At 30.2% G+C, this 19,830-nt stretch overlaps 6 protein-coding genes across 30 annotated transcripts in view; 3 read left to right on the forward strand and 3 right to left on the reverse strand.

Annotated features, from left to right (window-relative positions):
* Nucleotides 1-4,614, reverse strand: part of LOC127071287 (ankyrin-3-like) — a 66,984-nt gene extending 62,370 nt beyond the window's left edge. For 18 of the 25 annotated variants that reach the window (XR_007784963.1, XM_051010617.1, XM_051010466.1 and 15 more), the window contains exons 1-2: nucleotides 4,356-4,609; nucleotides 987-1,383 (exon numbers count right to left, since the gene is read on the reverse strand). Coding sequence is in view for 24 of the 25 variants with exons in the window: in XM_051010617.1 (XP_050866574.1) it covers nucleotides 987-1,202 (216 nt within the window). In the remaining variant the exon portion in view is untranslated. Of the gene's footprint in view, nucleotides 1-986; nucleotides 1,403-4,355 lie in introns of all 25 variants that reach the window. The other 7 variants (XM_051010590.1, XM_051010579.1, XM_051010609.1 and 4 more) reach the window with 5 other exon arrangements.
* A 353-nt stretch (nucleotides 4,615-4,967) lies between these two features.
* On the forward strand, nucleotides 4,968-7,504 carry LOC127071597 (acylglycerol kinase, mitochondrial). The gene is made up of 9 exons (XM_051011060.1): nucleotides 4,968-5,222; nucleotides 5,430-5,547; nucleotides 5,640-5,759; nucleotides 5,835-6,228; nucleotides 6,305-6,420; nucleotides 6,498-6,685; nucleotides 6,903-7,049; nucleotides 7,124-7,242; nucleotides 7,374-7,504. The coding sequence occupies exons 2-9, from the start codon at nucleotides 5,438-5,440 to the stop codon at nucleotides 7,500-7,502; spliced, it is 1,323 nt and encodes a 440-aa protein (XP_050867017.1). The 5' UTR covers nucleotides 4,968-5,222; nucleotides 5,430-5,437; the 3' UTR covers nucleotides 7,503-7,504.
* Nucleotides 7,505-7,525: 21 nt separating this feature from the next.
* On the reverse strand, nucleotides 7,526-10,990 carry LOC127071591 (protein lethal(2)denticleless). Its single transcript, XM_051011031.1, has 8 exons — nucleotides 10,642-10,990; nucleotides 10,189-10,433; nucleotides 9,886-10,066; nucleotides 9,542-9,770; nucleotides 9,246-9,451; nucleotides 8,969-9,171; nucleotides 8,675-8,885; nucleotides 7,526-8,613 (listed from the first exon to the last, which is right to left on the reverse strand). Exons 1-8 carry the CDS (start codon nucleotides 10,682-10,684, stop codon nucleotides 7,925-7,927), a joined length of 2,007 nt encoding a protein of 668 aa, XP_050866988.1. The 5' UTR covers nucleotides 10,685-10,990; the 3' UTR covers nucleotides 7,526-7,924.
* A 153-nt stretch (nucleotides 10,991-11,143) lies between these two features.
* Nucleotides 11,144-13,086, forward strand: LOC127071601 (hsp70-binding protein 1-like). The gene is made up of 5 exons (XM_051011074.1): nucleotides 11,144-11,523; nucleotides 11,666-11,894; nucleotides 11,973-12,375; nucleotides 12,457-12,694; nucleotides 12,793-13,086. Exons 1-5 carry the CDS (start codon nucleotides 11,480-11,482, stop codon nucleotides 12,998-13,000), a joined length of 1,122 nt encoding a protein of 373 aa, XP_050867031.1. The 5' UTR covers nucleotides 11,144-11,479; the 3' UTR covers nucleotides 13,001-13,086.
* Nucleotides 13,087-13,350: 264 nt separating this feature from the next.
* Nucleotides 13,351-15,811, forward strand: LOC127071606 (peroxisomal biogenesis factor 19). The gene is made up of 6 exons (XM_051011088.1): nucleotides 13,351-13,619; nucleotides 13,780-13,991; nucleotides 14,365-14,556; nucleotides 14,611-14,774; nucleotides 14,847-15,077; nucleotides 15,155-15,811. The coding sequence occupies exons 2-6, from the start codon at nucleotides 13,928-13,930 to the stop codon at nucleotides 15,380-15,382; spliced, it is 879 nt and encodes a 292-aa protein (XP_050867045.1). The 5' UTR covers nucleotides 13,351-13,619; nucleotides 13,780-13,927; the 3' UTR covers nucleotides 15,383-15,811.
* Nucleotides 15,801-18,059, reverse strand: LOC127071592 (phosphoglycerate kinase). Its single transcript, XM_051011046.1, has 5 exons — nucleotides 17,848-18,059; nucleotides 17,188-17,536; nucleotides 16,771-17,109; nucleotides 16,461-16,680; nucleotides 15,801-16,379 (listed from the first exon to the last, which is right to left on the reverse strand). The coding sequence occupies exons 1-5, from the start codon at nucleotides 17,907-17,909 to the stop codon at nucleotides 16,102-16,104; spliced, it is 1,248 nt and encodes a 415-aa protein (XP_050867003.1). The 5' UTR covers nucleotides 17,910-18,059; the 3' UTR covers nucleotides 15,801-16,101.
* Between the last annotated feature and the right edge of the window lie 1,771 nt (nucleotides 18,060-19,830).

Below are 19,830 nucleotides of genomic sequence, written 5' to 3' on the forward strand. Positions count from 1 at the left end.
ATCACGTTTCTAATTTTATTTGTACATAATAAATCAATGCAAATTTTCCTAGAAGAAAATTTAGTATAAGTCACCTTATGTGAGAATAATATTGTCCGTTTGATAGATTAATTAAACAGATTAATTCTCGTGATCTGAAAACTCGTGGTAGATTTACGTGGAAATACGATTGGATCCGTGATGTAATCATTCGTGAGTCTATAATAAGACGTAAACACAGAGTAGATAAACGATGCCACATATGATACATAATAACAAATTGCAACAGCGATACGAGTAAATAAAGCCCTTTGCGTATAATACTTCGAACGTATGGACAATTTGTTTATTTCTCTGAAAAATTTAATAATGTGTCTCGCCTTCAAACAGAAATTCCAGTCGTCAGATATTTTACGAATTTAGGTCAAGCACTTTTGATTGCTGGCGTTTCGATTTTCAGTTACAGTAATCAATGAAACTTATAATTAATCGTCCAAATCGAAATAAACATGCGTGTGTTCCGTGCTTACTATTATAGTAATAGTCTGCAGCCCACGGTAACCGTGACCTTTTGCGAAGCAACAACAGTCCATTTGTCTTAATGGTCGCTTTACATGCCACTGCGCAAAGTAACGATCTACGGTACGTAAGAGAAGACAAAAAAAAATGATCGGACGTTTCTCTCGTCTGGATTCGTACTCGAAAATAAAGAAAGGAAAGAAAAAACGTTTCTCCTCTGAAACTAACGTCACTACGTTGCATCTTATGTATAATCTCGTCCTCGAGTAAACAAATTATTCAGAGACAATAATATAAGAAGTTCTCTGCCTCGCATATATTAAAAAAAAAAAAAACAAGAAATGAAGATTTACTTACAAAATGAAAAAGTGAAAATATAATAATAAATGGCATCGTAGAAACAACTATATAAATTCTTTCTCTCTAACGTGTTTCGATTTTTAAAGTTTATACACTACAAATAAATAATTATTTGTGCATCTTCTTACCTGTTTTCCAGCACGCGGCAATGTTTCAACGTTAGTACCACCGACGACCGGCGCCTTCTCCGTTCCGCCATTTTGGTGAACGACGTTCGTGTTTGCATTAATGTTGACATTGACATTCGCATTGATGTTAGCGTTAACATTATTCACATTGTCAGTCGCGTTAACGTTCGTATTCCCACCGGCGCCACCGCCACCCTTTCCCTCCTCCCCCGTCATCTCTTCGAGCTCGCCCACGAGCTATCTCTTCTGTTCTTCCTTCCTCCTTCTTTCCTATTGTCCTTCTCTCTCGCACACCGTCGTCTTCGTCTTCTACCTCGTCCCTCTCGTTACTCCCTTTTCGTATCGCGAAAAATGAATTTCTTCCGTCTCTCTCCACTATTCAAAATCTGGGTATTTTCTACGAAGTAAGGTATACACTATAAACGATGAGAAAATTGCCTGAGAGTCTTCACATTTTTTGGAAGGACCCTCCGGCCTCTTTTCTCTACCTCAGCATCTCTCTGATCCAAATACGCGTAGATTCGTGCGGACGAAAGAAAATAAATATTCGATTTTCGTTGTTCCTCGTTTAAGTCCAAAGAAATGTGTTGACGTCATTCGTTCTTGTCACAAGGACGACGAAATCGAGGAAAGAACGTAAACTATTTTATCGAGGAAACACCGTCATTTTCCAAATCTCATATATAGCTACGTGCGCTTGCAACGGCGGAAATGGGAACTACTCCATGTTATCTTTTCGCAAGGCGCTCGTACGAACGAACTAACGTAGAAACGAACGGACGAACGAACGAACGAACGAACGTACGAACGTACGATCGATCGAAGGAGACGAGTGAGTCTTCCCGATCGTAGATTTTCAAGGAACTATATAAGGCGTGTATATCTTTAAGAAAGAGAGCTCCCGTCCAAATTACTTTCGTTGTTCTTCCGGGGGCTCTATTTTTAGGCAGCCAGATACGCGATACGGTCGACATAACGGTATACGATCAAGTGCTGCAGCCGGAGAACGTTCACGAGTCACTAGCATAGTACATTCTCTATATTTCGCGGTCGATACTTACACATTCATAAAATAATAATAATAGCAATAACAACACAACAACGGGAACTAAACTTCGATTTACATTTCCGTTGTTTTTCAAAGGACTTCTTATCCGTCATCGTTTCTATACATGGAAATAAATCTAACATATATACGTTCGTACGAATGAGAAACATTCAAAACGAATCTCACGCGAAAATGCTTCCTATTTCTCTCTTTTCTATCGCTTCGAAGCGAAGTAAAAAAGAAAAAAAGAAAAGAAATAGAGAAAGAGAAAGAGAAAGAGAGAGAGAGAGAGAGAAAAGAAAGAATGAGCGAGTTTGTCACGAGCTAAGGGGAACCGTTCGGTGCGTGTGCCCGTGCAGTCAGCAGCGGTAGAAGCACGGAAAATCGATTCGAGCGTGTCCGTTCGAATACTGCGCGCCTCTTCAGAGCACACACGACGTAGCTGAAAATGAGACCGATAAAATCGCTTGATATATACAAAACGATCATATTTTCTCTCTCTCTCTCTCTCTCTCTCTCTCTCTCTCTGTCCTTCAAATATCGTACAAAAAAACTTTCTTATAGATTTTCCTTCAATTTCGTGTATCTTATTTTCCCCTATCTAAAATAGTATGACTCAACGAGTAAAAGAAACCTTGTATATAATCGTTGAGAAAGAATATCCTGTTTACTAGATAATAACAAACTAGGGAAAAAGATCCTTCCTCTAATGTTACCGAGGGTGACGAACGACCTAACGTGCTTCTTCCGATCAAAGAGGTCCTAGTATGACGTGGCACGTGGAATTCGCACGTCCGTGGACACCGAACCACCCGATGTTAGAGGACGGAAGGGTAGTAGGATTTTTTAAAGAGACGGCAATTAGTGCGCGCTCACGCCGTAAACCGTTCGCCTTTGATGCTACGCCCTGGAGCGATGGACCGACGACGGCTTCACTCTCGCATTTGCTCGACCCTCCCGCTACTATGGCCCCCCTACCCTTCCTCCTACCCCCTCTTCTCTTTCTCTTCCCTCAACAGAACACGATATATAAAGAGAACAAGGCGCACCCCTTTCCCGTCTTTCTCTCTCTTTCTCTCTCTTTCTCTCGCTCGCTCTCTCGCTCGCTCTCTCGCTCTCTAAATGCACGTCGAATCCATTTTCACCGTCAAACGCATCCGATTTTACATTAGACGTATCCGACAATACCGTTGCTCTTCCAGACATACGTGGAAAGGTTCGAATACACGCAAAAGACGTAATAAATTTCCCTCGACTTTCTTTGCTAAACATTCGTAAAAGTTTGTTTCCAGCGCGCCTGGAAATTAACCGCGAATCTCGTTGGAATAAATTTCTCTTGGAATTTACGAGAGATAACGTATTTCATTCGTCTACCTTTTCGATGACATTCCAACTGGATGTAGGATTAACATTAGCCGTAGGAAAAAACGTAAAACTAGTGGGGAAAAAGTATCGGTTAAAAAACTAAATTGAATTGAACTCGTCGAGTAGTAAATTCATTTTTTTTCTCTTTGGAGGATATCACTGACTTTACCGGTTATGCGATGGACAATAGACGAAACTGTGACTGTGATTATTATTATTATTATTATTATTATTATTATTATTATTATTATTATTATTATTATTATTATTATTATTATTATTAGTTAATGATTATTATTATTATATTAATTAAACGAATTCTATAGCGTAAGTTTACTTTTATAGTTGTTTTTTTTTTAAATAATAAACCTTAGATACGATTTTCTATCGTGAAATCAAATGTCACTTAATGTTTTTAGTCGACCAGTATATTCTTCGATTCTTTGCGTGATCGTTAAAACGATAATGTTAAGATCGATTCGAACACGAAGCCGAATTCGCGAATGATCCTATCGAAGAACTACGAATGCTTTTTGTCGTCGGAAAAATAAAATTTTTTAAGTTATATAGAACGAAAAAGTCGGTGTCCTATGATTCGAGCTCTTAACCGAGTTGCCTGTAATATATATGTATATATGTATATATATATATATATATATATATATATATATATATATATATATATATCGACTATACCGGCTCTCTTCGGTGGCCAATACCGCCTGTAAGAGTTCATACCGCGCTCGTCGATCAATGTCTTGAATGCTGTTTTCGACGATGCTTCTTCCCTTTTTCGACGACAATCAAAAAACGTTTTGGAATAAAGCTCTCTTGTTCTTCGTTTCGAAAAATATTTCGCCGTTATCGTAAATCCGACACGAGAAAATATAGAGCAGAGAGATGCAAGGTATTCGAACGAGAATACTTGTTTAGAACTGGGATCTTGAGTTACGAACCACAAAATATCGAGGCACTTTTCCCATTCAAGCGTTTCTGCACTGTCAAATCACACGGCGCGCCATTATTCTATTGAATAACGTTTTTCTTGTGATGCGCGTTGAAATCCAGGACCCGTACGTATCGAGAAATTTTTGTGTAACCGTGGGGGAAGAAAGGTTCTTTCTCTCTCTGTCTCTCTCTCTTTCTTTTTCTCTCTGTGATCGTAACACGACCGCCCTCCTGGAAACTCCGTACGCTTTTGATCGGCTTCGTAATTGTGCGACTGAAGACCGCGCTTGAACTGCCCTCTGCTGGATACTACTTGCATTACTAGTCTTGAGAAATGCTTACTGAAGATGCACCAATGAAATAAGTTCGTTCGTACGCCGTTAAGAGGCGCTGCTATCTCTTAAAAAACAGTAAAGCGCGAAATCTATAACTTGTTTTATTATTTCAAAATAAATGGAAGTGTTATATATAGTTTCATGTTATTACTTATAATTTTAATTTGTAATTTGATTTAATCTAAATATAATACCATCTTTTAATAATATTTGTTTTCATAATTTAGCACGAATATTATATTTATATATACATATATATATGTATATATGCAACCTGTGTAAGCAGAAGTCATGTAGCATAGTGTGTAATACGCACGTTATTTAATATTCTAATAAAGATGATATTCTTGACATAAATCAACTCATATGTATAAATTATATAGAATAGAAAAATATTCATATATCAATGATACTTGATTATTATAAATATAATATATTATAATAAATAAAATTAAATAAAATGTTGAAATCGATTTGTAATGTAACAAGTTAACCTCAACGTGTCTATCTTCAAATACATGCGATTTGTAGCGGATAGGTGTAAGTACATTAAATGTACAGTGATATGTTCTATAATAAATTTATCGTTATATTTAAATACAATAAGTATCATTGACATTAAGAAATCATAAATAAAAGTGTAGAATCGATTTTCCGGCTGCTGCATTTCTAACAAATTATTCCGTGAAATAAATATACATATATATTGATTAATGATATAAAATAATTTTTCGCTGTCACATACAGATTAAAAAATGGCTAGAATGCTGAAATTTCTTCAGACAATAAGAAATAATTGGAAAAAATCGGCATTTGGTGCTGTTGCCTTATCATATGGAGTTTCATACAGTAAAGAATCATATGAGTATGTTATTTTGATAATTATAAATGATTAAAATAATGAAATAATATTTTCTATCATTTTTACAAATTAATATTTAATGGTTATATTGTTAGCACCCAACAATTGATGAGACAATATTGTGAAGATGTAATAAAATATGGAGATGAACCTTGTCCTACAACCATGAAACCTCGTCATGTTACAGTTATATTAAATCCTGCTGCAAAAAACAGGTTTAAGTTGAAAGTGTATAATTATTACTATGTTCTACAAAGTAATTCCTAACATATTAATTTATTAATTTTCAGAAAAGCAAAAAAGTTATTTGAAGATTACTGCGAGCCATTATTACATTTAGCTGGAATTGCAGTAACAATTGTGCAAACGGAATCAACAAGTCATACGCGTAGTGTAGTGGAAAATTTAGATACTCCAACTGATGCTATAATTGTAGCAGGAGGAGATGGTACTTTATCTGATGTTATAACTGGTATAATGAGAAAATACAAACAAAACGTTCATTCTGTCAAACAATGTCCAATTGGTGTTTTACCATTAGGAGAAACAAATACTGTTTCTCGTGCTTTAAATCCTTGGTGCTTTGATGATTTACTTGAAATACGTGAGATGACAGAAGCTACAATGGCTATTATAAAAGGCCACCATAAGTTTATAGATATTATTGAAGTTTATTCACTTCAAGTAAGTTCGATGGATAATAAGAATTTATTACTAAATTTCGTACAATTTATTTATATCTATCATATTGAAATTTAAGGAAAATCCTGAAATCGAATTAAAACCAGTCTATGCAGCTGGAACAATAGAATGGGGTGCTTGGCAAGATGCATATGTACAAAGAAATAAGTATTGGCTTGGAAAAACTTTAAGAAAGTATGAAATGCACTTTGTAATGTTTTTTTTTTTTTCATTATTTTATATTAACTTTAAAATCTTATTATATGTTATAGATATGCAACTTACATATTTAATGGTTACAAAGATAATTTAAATTGGAATTGCAATGGATTGTTGAGATATACTGAACCTTGTACAGGTTGCTCACATTGTTATCAAAATATAAATGTCGATCAATCTACGCAAACAAATAAAAGATGGTGGCATGCATTTGTGCCAAAAAAAGCAACATTTACATCAGGTAAATGTGTGTTGACGTAATGCTAAATTCAAGAAAGCTTATTCCTACAAGTTTCAACAATATATGCACATATATTCTGTTTTTATTTATATATTAATAATAGAAGTCAAGATTCCTTTGGATAAACATTCATAATAATATATAAAAAAGATTAATTATTTCATTATGATCTTTCCTCTTAAGCATATTGCTAAGATATATTTTTAATTTATTTCAGATATGGTAATTGACTACAGCAAAATAACGAATGAAAATTGTGGCATTTTTTACGAAGTTCCTATTTCAACAACTGACTTATACATAAAAACCTCAACTATAGATAACGCCGAACTTCAAAAACATTCTTCATTAAAAATACAATTAGGTAATACAAAATAATAAAGAAATTATTTAACAAAACTATTATATAATAATACTTAATATTATTTACATGTGTAGGTCCAAAAGATATAGATTATATGTCATTTGTTAGTGAAGGTTGGAAAAGAATAAATGGAAATAGAACTTTAATAAATTCCTCATTTGAAGCAAAGGATATTGAATTGTATCCTGAAAAGGTAATTAATTTTTTTCTTTTTTTTTTCTTTTCTTTTCTTTTTTTTTCTAAGAAAATTTATTATTTCTAAGTTCATTTTCATAGTACTTTTAATGTATTAAAATCTATTTATAATGTATATTTTTTTTACAGAATGATGAACGAGTATTTTATATTGATAACGAGGAATTCGATTTAACAGCAGTTAGAATGAAATTACTTCCACAATGTATAAAAATATTTTGTTCTAATAAGAAAAACATCAATACACTAAGTAGATAATACTGCAAGTATAAATTATTTAAAAATTCTTTTTTTCCATCCTTTTATAAGGCACATCATATTTCTTCTTTCTCTATAATAAATATTTTATAAAATTATTTATTACTATATGTAAAAAATAGTTCATTTATAGCATTAATATCTTTTCATTTGAAATAATCAAGTATCAAAACTATTCCTATAGATATTTATAAAAATGGTAATTACATTAGACCAAGAGTACCTTAAATTAATTACTTAGATTCAATACAAACTTCAAGGGGAATACTGCTTTATAAGGTACAGTATTAAAAACAATACTAAGCGCGCTTAATTTCTTTTCATGTATCTTTGATCATATTTCAAAGATGATGTGTCAGTCGTTTGTTACATGACAATGGACACAAATCGTTACTATTTAATATTACACTATGCTATTACTTTCATGATATAGATGGCAAAGAAAGAGTATTTGAGTTTTCCGAACAAATATTTTTATCACAATCCTTATTACTAATTTTAAAGAAATCGAGTAAAGATGGAGCAAGAGATGTAGAAGTTTTACATCCTTTTAGTGGTTCCATTGATTTGGATCTACTATTTCTACGTACAGGTATACTTGGTTTAGGACTAGGCAGTTTTTCTGAGGATATTTTAGTCTTCTGCTCTTTATATTTCTCTCGTATTTTTGTTAACCAGTCAACATTTTCTTTGTATTTCTCAGGAGACATTTGAAGTAGGTGAGGTGCTGTACCATCTATCACAAAATTTGGCAGGTTTGATGTAGGTGAAAAAGGAATTGATGTATTATTTCCTTCTAAGGTATTATTTTTAAATTCTGGAACATGTGAACTTGTGCTTGGTTTATCAAAGTCATAACTCTTATCGCGTATAGTAGTTGTATCAGTACTTTGACTGAAAAGCCTTCTAGCACCACGATTTTCTATATGTGCGCGTTTTATTATCGTTTCTAAATTTTCTTGAATAGGAGATAAAATTGTTTGAAATTTTCCATCAGAGTATGATTGCCCAATTCTCATTTGTGAATAAGTTCTCTTAAAACTATTACTACTACTTTGTTTATACAAATCTCCCAATTTATTGTCTACATCATTAGATCCTGGTGTACTATCTATTAAATAAAACAAAACATTTTATTATCCATACAATATATATTTTATATGTATACCTACTTGGTGTTCTATTAGACCTAGGTGTATGTTCTTGCGTTAAAGTATACCGCCGGAAAGTAGTTGGTGTTGTTTCCATTTTCATATTTTCTATGGATTTTGCACTGAAAACAATTTCTGCTTTACCTCTTATCTCTAATTCTTCATTGTCTATCTTATGCTCAAGTCCAATTCTCCATATTCTATGGCACGAATCATCCGAACACGTCACTATCTATGTAATTATTAAATTGAAATATAATCTTGATATAAAAGAAAGTGCAATTTTCCTACTGTCTACTTCAATCACTACAATACCTTGGTTTCCCCAACAGTGCACCATGCAATGCAAGTAACTTCTTCTGTATGACCAGAAAGTTTAATTATTGGCCCACCAGATCGTTTAATATGCCAAATATATGCAAGCTCATCACTAGAACCACTAGCCAAGTATCTTCCATCAGGACTTAAACACGTTTTTACATAATAGGTACGATTTTGATGTCCATAAAACTCTGCAACTATGATATAAATAAAATTATATGAAACATTCTAAAATATACATTTCACATGTTACTTGAATATTTTAATTTACCTGGTTTTGGATTATAAGAAGATATATTATATGCATATATGATATTGTCCATACAACTGGCATACAACGTAATTCTAGCTGGACATACTAACAATGAAGAAAATCCGTTTCTTGTACTACTTCCTGCATAATTCATTGTATGTTTAGCCAATGGATCTTTTTTGTGAACGGTATAATTTTTTCTTAAATCCCAGACTTTAATTACCCTATAATTATAAAAAGATATAATTATTTTTGATATATCTATTCTTGACATTATTTTTTATTTAAGATTTTATTAGCTCTAAGTTATTTACCCATCCCCAGCAGCACATGATAGTAATGAGAAATCATCCTGGAAAGCTAGACTGGTAATACTTTGTGTGCAAGATGTATGATTGAGAGTTTTACGATGTCTATTATTATTTGAAGATAAGCTATTATGTGCATTAGATATACAATTATCTGCTTTAGCCTGATCACTATGATTTGCTCTTATATCCCAAATCATTATACTTCCATCACGAGCTCCTGTGGCAAAGACAGCTGAAAAATAAATGTCCTGTTTAATATAAATGTAACTATAAAGAAAGTGTAAATTTAATATAGAGCAAATATATTAAATGTACTTATATATACATTACTATAATTAATTATATACCTTTATCTTGATGACGAAATACTGCTGTTTTTACACTACGTGTATGAGCATGAAAATATTCTATTTGTTTAATTTCGGATCTGGATACATCCCATAATTTTGCAGTGTGATCTCCCGATGCTGTTACTAATTTTAATTCACCAGGCATCCATGCAATATCAAAAATTGCATTAAAATGTGCCTGGAATGAATATAAAATTAGTCAAATTTTTATTATTTATAATTTTTATATACTATTTCTTTATACGTATAATGAAAAAAAGAAACAAATTACACAAATTTCATTAAAGAACAATATAATACCTGAGTTCCTTCTAATAGCTTATTATGGTTTCCCTTATTACTTATATCTTGTAAAGCTATTTTTCCATCTTCATTTGCTAAGGCAAGTATTTGTTCATTGCTTTCCTTAGTACAAAAACGACAAGCAAAAACTGGTGGTTCTGGATTATAATCTGGAGCATTTGTATTTGGCGATATTCCACGATATACATCATTATGATAGCATTTTAAACGATATAAAGCTATATCATAATCACGTATAAATTCTGAAAAAAAAATTTCATACCTCCTTACTAATATTTACAAAAGAATAACTATTCTTTTCAAATAAAATACAAAAAAAGATATATGATTTCTTACATGACAATATAATCTTAAAAATACATGATATATATATGCATATATAACCTTTTGTATAAAACAATATATTAATTTTTATTTTCTATAATAATGAATAATTTCCTTAATAATTACCAAAGCCCTCTTGACGCCTCGTAATAGAGCGCACTAAGCTCATTTTAATCTTGCATTAATTACGCGTTTTATTAATTATATCGTTATACACAATAATTCATATGTCTAATATTCTACGCGCGAAAACTTGTCACTTCGGCTCTTTGCAAATGTGGTGTATACTCATGTAACGATTATTATCTATACTTGATAACGTAATTAACATTCACAATATTTCTATAAACATTATTAATATAACAATTTATTCTTTGTTCAATATAAAACTTTTTATCTTTTTAAACTAGCCTCTAATATTAACTCTGAAGTGATCAGTTAAATTTGTAAACGTTACTTAAGTTGATACAAAGAACGTTTTTGTTTGGCCTCTCTCTCTCTCTCTCTCTCTCTCTCTCTCTCTCTCTCTCTCTCTCTCTCTCTCTCTGTTTCTTTAAGAACATGTAATAGTTAGAGGGATTTCAACATATAAACGCATACTTTACTATTGAAGAGAAACATACTTTTGATATCTATCTCTTGAAAGTGTTCACAAAGACATCTGAAGTGAAGGTTCGATTTACTTGTACAGTTGAATAAACTTAACGTAGATTTAATATTTAGTAAAAACTGATAGAAATTTATGGATCATGGAGTGAATTTATAATAGATCTTTCGAGAATGTCTGGGAATGTTTTTTGCTCGATATCAAACGATTTGTGTTCGTACGAAAGTATATACTATTTGACCAGTGGACATTTCAGTTGTACGAAGCAGCAAGAAAACGTATACTTGGCATTTTGTATTTATACGTGATGTACTTTGGTTATTATACGGTAAAGAAATTAATGTAGTTTTTTGGTTCATGGGTGCTTCACATACGAGAAAAAGAAATACCAAAATGAACAGGTATGTTTAATATGTATATATACGTATATATTTAACTGATCTCCCGATTTTATTAAAAATAATTCAGATTGAATATATTTCTGTTGTTAAAAAATAATTATAAATTTGATTACATATAGCAATTAATATGTCGTTATTTTAGACCTACTTCAAATTCTGAAAAAACAAGTGGAGAGAGTCATCCTAGCAGTAGTGCAAGACCGTTATCTATAGAAGGACCACGTACTTCAAATAATCAAATTCCACCACAACCATTGCCAGAACAGCCAAGACAACCTACTGATCTTCAAGGTCTTCTGCGATTTGCTATTGAAGCATCTCAAGCAGAAGGTGTAACACATGAGCCTCAATTTCAACCTTTAGATGAAGAAGTATGAGTATAATTGAATAGTTACTATATAATGTATTTAAAGATTTGAATTATTATTAACATTTTGTATGTCTTACAGAAGAAAAAATTCTTAACCGAAGCTTTATCCTCATTAACTGTAAATGTGATAGAAGAATTGCAGAAAGCTATAAAAATTTTATCAAATGTTGTGGATCTTCGACCTGATGATGATTCCTTTAAATATGATGCAGCTCTTGAGCGAATTGCAGATTTTGTGGATAGTATTGATATTGCCAATGATTTTTACAAAATTGGTGGCTTTTCAATATTTGGTCCATGTCTGAATTCTTCTCACAGTAGCATCAGGTGGAGAACAGCAGATATAATTGCTGAGTTGACACAAAATAATCCATTTTGTCAACAAAGAATTTTAGAATGTGGATTATTTCCAATATTGTTAGGAATGGTAGATAAGGATCCTTCAGAAGCTGCAAGAATCAAATCTTTGTATGCTATATCATGTATGTACAAAAAGTTGATTTAATATGATTATGCATATTTGAATTTACTATTAAAAAATACTATTTATATTTGTTATATAGGTATAGTAAGAGGACAACCAATGTCTTTACAATACATAGACAAAAATGATGGTTATTCTGTTCTTTTAAGAGCTATGCAAAGTTCAGTAAAAAAATTACAAATAAAATCTGCCTTTTTACTCTCATCACTTTGCAACAAAGATAATTCAGATAATTTAAAAATAACTTTTGTTAATATGGGATTAATTGAACAAGCAACTGGATTATTAGCATCAGATAATATTTCTCCAGAAATAAGGTATAAAAAAATAATAGTTTTAATAAATATAATAATGAAACCATATATATACATATTTGTCTGTAAGATAAATTTTTATATATTATCATATTTTTCAGAGAGCAGTTATTAAGTATTCTTACTGGCTTAACAAACAATACCTTTTTGCCAGCATTACGAGAATGTCGCAGACCAGAACTCTGTTTAAAAACAACACTTGAACAATGTCTAAAAGAGTTAACACCAGAAAATAAAGAAGAAATAGATATGTGTCACCAATTATTAGACAAAATATTTTCTGATAATGATATTGTTGAAGAAAGATAGTGGAATATATTTCCGATTGTATTACATGAAATTATGATTGTAAAAACAATTTAATAACAAGGATAACAATGACAGTGCATCTAGTATATTGCTTGAATGTTTTCTTTTATTCTAATTTATTATTTATAAACAAAAAATGATAAATTATTAAATATATTGCATTTCTGCATAACTTTTTTTCTACACGTTTTTGGATTACGTTTAAAATGACATGTGTAACGACTATATATTTTTTAAATATTCCTAATTTTTATGGTTAGTTCATACTAATTTAATTATAAATTATCTTAAATCGATGTTCTTAAATATATGTGAATGCGTAATTAGTAGAATTTAACGCGCAGTATATACTTATATACCCTGTGGCTATTGTTTCGTCATTCCCTCTCCATGCAACTAAATTTCCCTTTCCATAACTTATGTTACTTCTTCGGTTCTATTCTCAACGAAAAATATCAATATGTTCAATGATATTTGTAAGTAGGGAGGATGTCACAAACCAATGATATCTTTAGAAACAAGCAATAAGCCAATGACGACAGTTGTCTCGTCTGTGATATATGTAAATAATGAAAATAATTGAGAAAAAGAGAGAGAAAATTAAAAAGTTCCCCAAACAGTAAATTTTTTTTTATTCTATAATAATAATTTCGTGTAATAAATATTTAATGTTAGAAAATAGAATCTAAAATAAGAATCATTTATATTTTTAATAGATCATTTTCATTATTTATTATTCATTTATATTTTTTATTATTAAATAGTGTTAATTTCTATAGGGATAAGTATGACCGATAAAAATGGAAATTTGGCCGCGTGGAGAAGATAGCTCTCCCCTCCCACTCGTACAATTCATGACTGTAGTATACATAGATTCTTTTTAAACCACACAAAATTGGAGTATAAAGTTTGATTACAGGCGAAGTGATGTCTGACAACAAAAAATCGGAAGAAAAAGTAGAAGATTCGGAGTTAAATGATTTATTAGATAGTAAGTAAATCTCTTTACTTTAATCATAAATTGAAATTTAACGTTCTAACCTTTGGACAATCATATTCATAAAATGTCATCATTTATATTTTTAATTATCATGCAATATTGTTTAAAATATCATTACTATATATACATTAGGAAACTTTGAAAGTAAAATTAAACAGTTAAGGTAATTACATGAATATTGACTCAAATATATATTTCTTTATGATTATATAATACTTAAATATTTATTACTTTTTCCTTTAAATAAATAATATTTATTTAAATTAATAAAAAGAATAATAAATATTATCAGCCTAATATATTACAAAATATTTATGTTGAATTAAGTAGAAGTTATTTTACATTAATATTTATTATATTTTAGGTGCTTTGGAAGATTTTAATAAGAGTTCTACATTAGATGTGAAAGATGATGATGAAACAGCATCAAAAACTGTGCCACTAAGTAATGCAGAGGAGACAGCATCTGCAGATATTGATAATTTATGGACACAAGATTTTATTAAGCATGCTGCGGATCAATTTGAAAAAAATTTTCAAAATTTAATGCAAAATGGTAATTATCTATACGTATTTTGAAAAAAATATTACTTCTTGATTTTTCAAATAGGATCAGAAAGCGAATTAGGAGCTTCATTTCAAAAAATGGCTCAAACAGTTGCCAATGCTATAGTTGATGGAGAAACTACAGATGGTGAACCTACAAGTGCTGATTTCCAGTCAGCTATTGCTCAAGCTTTAAAGGATTTATCTGTTACATCAGAAAATTTGCAGGTAATTTAGAAAATCCTTAACAAATGATTATAAATATTCAATAATATGAAATTAAATTTTATTGTATTTTAGAATGAACCAGATCTTGCCTCAATGTTTGGGCAAATGAATTTGGAAGAAGGTGCAGGGGATATATTGCCATTTATGCAAGGCATGATGCAATCTCTTTTATCCAAAGATATATTGTATCCATCATTAAAAGAACTAGTAGATAAATATCCTGAATGGTTAGAACAAAAGAGAGATACATTACCCTCAGCTGATTTACAAAGATATACAAAACAATTAGAATTAATGCAAAAGGTTTGTTATTTATAACTGAAAACATATAACACTAAAAACAACAAACAAAAATTAATTTGAAATTTATATATTTTAAGATTTGTAATGAATTAGAAAAAGAAAAGGATACTGATTCAGAAGAAATTAAAAAACGACGTTTTGAAATGATATTATCACTTATGCAAGATATGCAAACTTATGGCCAACCTCCTGAAGAGCTTATTGGAGAACATCCAGCTCTTTTACAATTTGACTCTGAGGGTAATCCTATTATTCCACCATTACCTCCTGGAGTAGAAATTCCACAAAATTGCTGTATTATGTAAAACAATCGCATTGTAGATTTTTCTATATAAATGAATATATCCCTTTTATCGATTACACATAAAAACGATGGCAGTCAGAATTGGGAATATTTAAGTTTGTATTATGTAACACGTGAATAACATGTTCATGTAATGTTAGAAACGTTCCATTTTTAGAGGAATGAAAACAAATTTTTTAACATGGTCAATATTTTTTTTAGAAAAATGAAGGTACATATTTTGTATCCATTGTATATTATTATACACAATAATTTATATAAAAGTTAATAGTATATATGAGTGAAGACTGTTTTGTTTTGTTTTTACATAAAATAAATTTATCGAAAAAATATTATGTTTAGTTTTTGCACTTATTAATGTTAAATCAGATGCAATATATGTTTGTATAGATACTTTCTTTCTCTAAATAATTAAAACATTTGGCTGTAACCATTTTATTTTTCTTTTATATATTTCGTTTTATTATACATACTATTTACATAATATAATTTTATCATCAATTATTTTTATTAGGTTAGTAATAATATTTTAGATATGATAGTTAATTTTTTCATTCAGATAAATTATGATATATTTTTCTCCTATGAAATATGAGGAAATAAACTTATGAATATTCAATAATTCTAGTTGTGTTTATATTAGATTACATATATTATCAAGCAATATATAATTTTAATTCAAACTAATATATATATTTATATCTTTTTGCCAATAATATTTCAAGATGGAGAGAGTGCAGCTACACCAGGCAATATTTTTCCTTCAAGTAGTTCTAAACTTGCACCACCACCTGTGCTTACATGACTCACTTTGTCTTCGGTTTTCCATTTAGCAGCACAAGTTGCTGTATCACCACCACCTATAATAGTAACTGTACCATGAGCAGTAGCTGCTACAACATTATCCATTATACTCTTTGTGCCTTTACTAAAGTTATCAAACTCAAATACTCCAGCTGGTCCATTCCATACTATTACTTTTGCCCTTTTAATTGGTTCTACAAAATTAAGAGTACATACTTAGCAGTTATTACACTTAGACATTCTTATATATTTTAATAATTAAAATATCAACTAGCCTGCAAATAACTCTCTAGACTTTGGTCCAACATCCAAACCCATCCAACCATCAGGTATACCACTTTCGACAGTAGCTTCACCTACCGCCGCATTTTCTGCGAATTTATCTGCTGTTACAAAGTCCAATGGCAAGTGAATTTGAACATTATTTTTTTTTGCCTTTTCCAATAAATCATTTACAATTTTTGCACCCTCTTCATCAAACAAAGAGCTACCAATCTATAAACAATATAAATAATTCATATAAATTCAAATAAAATTATATTAAATAATTCATATAAATTCAAAGTTATATTACATAATTCTTACTTTCATATTCTTTGAAATTTTTAAAAATGTATAGGCCATTCCTCCTCCTATAATCATTTCATTGACTTTGTCTAGCAAGTTATTAATTAATTGGATTTTATCAGCAACTTTTGCTCCTCCTAAGATTGCTAAGAATGGACGTTCTGGATTGTCCAAAGCTTTGGCAAAGTATTCCAATTCTTTTTTGAGAAGAAAACCGCTAGCTCTAACATCAAAGTTATCTCCCATCATAGAACTATGAGCACGATGGGCAGTTCCAAAAGCATCGTTTATATAAACATCTCCTAACTTTCTTAAAGACTCTCTAAACTTCGTAACTTTATCTTTGTCAGCTTTTATCTATAAATAAAGATAATCTAAGTATAATAAAAAAAATATAGATATTTAATTTCTATCATCTAATAATTAAATATATACTTTGTTTCCATCTGCATCAACTCCTTTTCCTTCTTCTTCAATGTAGAATCTTAAATTTTCTAACAAAATAATTGTTCCACTTGCTGGATTAGCACATGCTGCTTCAACATCTGGACCGACACAGTCATCCAAAAATTGCACATCTTTTCCTAGAAGTTTTTTTAATTCCTCCGCAACAGGTTTTAATGTAAATTTTAGATTCTTTTTCCCATCTGGACGGCCCAAGTGGGACATCAAAACAACTGATTTTGCTTTCTTATCAAGCGCATATTTTATTGAATCTAAAGCAGCAACGATTCTTTGATTGTTTGTTATTTTTCCTTCTTTAAGTGGTACATTGAAATCCACTCTATAAAACATATGGTAATAAATGATACTAATTCTATAGACATTAATATTTTAAGAATTTAAATTGTAAATAAACAGATTCATTTGAAACAGAGGTTATCATATATACATATTATCAGTCATATCTGTCATTTTCTTAACCTCTTTCAAAAGAAAAATACAATTATCTAATAATACGTATCTTATATACTATAAACGAGTAAATCTAAATAAATTTCTTTAACGTACTGTTGATATATACATATATATACACATACACACAGATACACATTTTGTATAATCATAAAAATATGATAAAATTATAATATATACCGCATAAGAACCCTTTTGTTAGCGAGATCCACTTTATCTATACTGAGTTTGTTTAATGCCATTTTTAAGTTTTTTGTGTTTACTCTTCTCTTTTCAACTTTAATTATCCTCAAATTCTGATCACTTTTAGGTAATTTGACGAAATAACACACAGTACCTCTGGATGCTGTTAAGTGTCTCGTATAATGACTAATTCGTTCACCAAAGTCAAAGAAAGGTCGTCGAGCGTAGCGACATCCTATAAGTTTTTGAATCGCGCGCATGTTGTATTATGCACGACAGAATCCCTCAATGATACATTTCATTGTTTTACAATTATTAAATGAAAATGAATAAAGTATCTGTGTTAGCAAAATATATAGCAAAAATGAGAAAATATTTTCCAGTAATGTGATTGGATATTTCATTCAACAAATTACAAATTTGTTTAGTTTACATAAGAAGGCGGCGATTTGATTTGAAACAACTTGCATATGAATATTTCTAATTTCTAATCAACTCTAATGATTTTTATATAATCTATTGTTGATATCGTATTAAATTTGATATTGTCTATTAAGTTTCATTATAATTGATCTAATTTTAAAGAAAATTAAGAAATCTTTTCTAATATATAATACATGAACTACAATAATATTACCTATGTGGATTCTTTTGAATTGCATCAGTGATCGATCTGAAAGTCATCCAACTGAACCAGATCAATTAATTACAGTATCGAATTAGAAGAGCAATCAATCTCTTGGTCACTTATATTAGCATTGTCTGTCTTTTAATAATCATAAATTTAAATAATAACGATAATATTTTTCATGTAGTATAAATATAATCTCGATTATTTTCTCGATTATTAAGATTATTTAGGAAACAAGTAAATTCTGTATTTGTTAGCAATTCTCTGTATTTACATTACTGTGTCACACCCGCAATGTCTCTGCAATGCTAACCGCACCGATTTTACTGCAGATGACCCTAAACGAGAAATAAAATCTTTTCTAATAGATTTATTATTGAAATTTCTTATTTGTTACACGTAAAAAAATATAGTGATAAAAACGTCACGAGATAGAAAATAATAAAACAGTTAAGTTTCTATTTTTCGAATCTTTACATACTTATCTATAATATATTTTTACAAATATATCCATTAAATATCTTCAGTAATTTCGTGCATTCAATCTATCATTAACTTTCAATTTATTACAATAGAACAAAAACGAAATCGAATTTGATCATGAAAAAGATCGGATATGTCTTTCCTTTTATAAAAAATAATAAGATCATGATTACCGTATCCAAACATACAATTTAAAACAAACAACGTTCTTTTGATTTACGATTTGTAATTGTATTAACATATTCTGATTTTTTTCAGACGAATCATACTTGTTGTTGCAAGTTTAATGACATGTTATAAAAATGAATAACGATTTGCAGGAATTTTGTTTTAAAATCACAGCAATGCAGTTGTAGATAGCTATGTTTCCGAGGAAATATCAAATCGACGTCTGGTATCCTGGTATTTCGTTTGACCGCGGCTATTCTTGATCCTGTCCCAGTGGCACAGTCTACACCTTCGTTTGTCTTCTAAGTTGAAATTCAAACATGCAGCATTTCTTCCAAAAATTACAGAAAAAGAAAAAAAGTCATTCGAACATCTTTCTTTTCTTTTTTAAATTTTAACGCGATAGGTCCTAACTGACAGGATATTTTCCAAATAATAATTATATAATCATTGTATATTAATAAATTTTATTTTTTTTTTTGTTATTCAGAATGGACAAAATACTTTTCTATAAGACATTGAAATAAACTAAACTAGATTAATCTATCAGCACCAGCAAGAAAAGTGTCCTACTAAAAATATTTCTCTTTAATAAAACATATGCATGATTTTTGTGCGCTACTTAGATCACTGTTAGCCAAGAAATAAAGATAGACAATCTTACAATATCTGCGGAAGTAGAATATGCTTATTTTTGG

Source organism: Vespula vulgaris, chromosome 1 (genome assembly GCF_905475345.1).
Source record: "Vespula vulgaris chromosome 1, iyVesVulg1.1, whole genome shotgun sequence".
Classification (NCBI taxonomy): Eukaryota; Metazoa; Arthropoda; class Insecta; order Hymenoptera; family Vespidae; genus Vespula; species Vespula vulgaris.

Bases quoted from the DNA above. Each gene is read 5' to 3' on its own strand.
- LOC127071597 (XM_051011060.1), top strand. From the start codon at position 5,438: ATGGCTAGAATGCTGAAATTTCTTCAGACAATAAGAAATAATTGGAAA. The intron at 5,548-5,639 runs GTATGTTATTTT...TTATATTGTTAG, and splicing joins TACAGTAAAGAATCATATGA to CACCCAACAATTGATGAGAC. The intron at 6,686-6,902 runs GTAAATGTGTGT...AATTTATTTCAG, and splicing joins AAAAGCAACATTTACATCAG to ATATGGTAATTGACTACAGC.
- LOC127071591 (XM_051011031.1), bottom strand. From the start codon at position 10,684: ATGAGCTTAGTGCGCTCTATTACGAGGCGTCAAGAGGGCTTTG. The intron at 10,434-10,641 runs GTAATTATTAAG...TTTTTTTTTCAG, and splicing joins GAGGCGTCAAGAGGGCTTTG to AATTTATACGTGATTATGAT. The intron at 9,771-9,885 runs GTATATAATTAA...TTTATTTTTCAG, and splicing joins ATTTCGTCATCAAGATAAAG to CTGTCTTTGCCACAGGAGCT.
- LOC127071601 (XM_051011074.1), top strand. From the start codon at position 11,480: ATGGGTGCTTCACATACGAGAAAAAGAAATACCAAAATGAACAG. The intron at 11,524-11,665 runs GTATGTTTAATA...TCGTTATTTTAG, and splicing joins AGAAATACCAAAATGAACAG to ACCTACTTCAAATTCTGAAA. The intron at 11,895-11,972 runs GTATGAGTATAA...TATGTCTTACAG, and splicing joins TTCAACCTTTAGATGAAGAA to AAGAAAAAATTCTTAACCGA.
- LOC127071606 (XM_051011088.1), top strand. From the start codon at position 13,928: ATGTCTGACAACAAAAAATCGGAAGAAAAAGTAGAAGATTCGGAGTTA. The intron at 14,775-14,846 runs GTAATTTAGAAA...ATTGTATTTTAG, and splicing joins TTACATCAGAAAATTTGCAG to AATGAACCAGATCTTGCCTC. The intron at 15,078-15,154 runs GTTTGTTATTTA...ATATATTTTAAG, and splicing joins AATTAGAATTAATGCAAAAG to ATTTGTAATGAATTAGAAAA.
- LOC127071592 (XM_051011046.1), bottom strand. From the start codon at position 17,909: ATGGCATTAAACAAACTCAGTATAGATAAAGTGGATCTCGCTAACAAA. The intron at 17,537-17,847 runs GTATATATTATA...TATGTTTTATAG, and splicing joins AACAAAAGGGTTCTTATGCG to AGTGGATTTCAATGTACCAC. The intron at 17,110-17,187 runs GTATATATTTAA...CTTTATTTATAG, and splicing joins TTGATGCAGATGGAAACAAA to ATAAAAGCTGACAAAGATAA.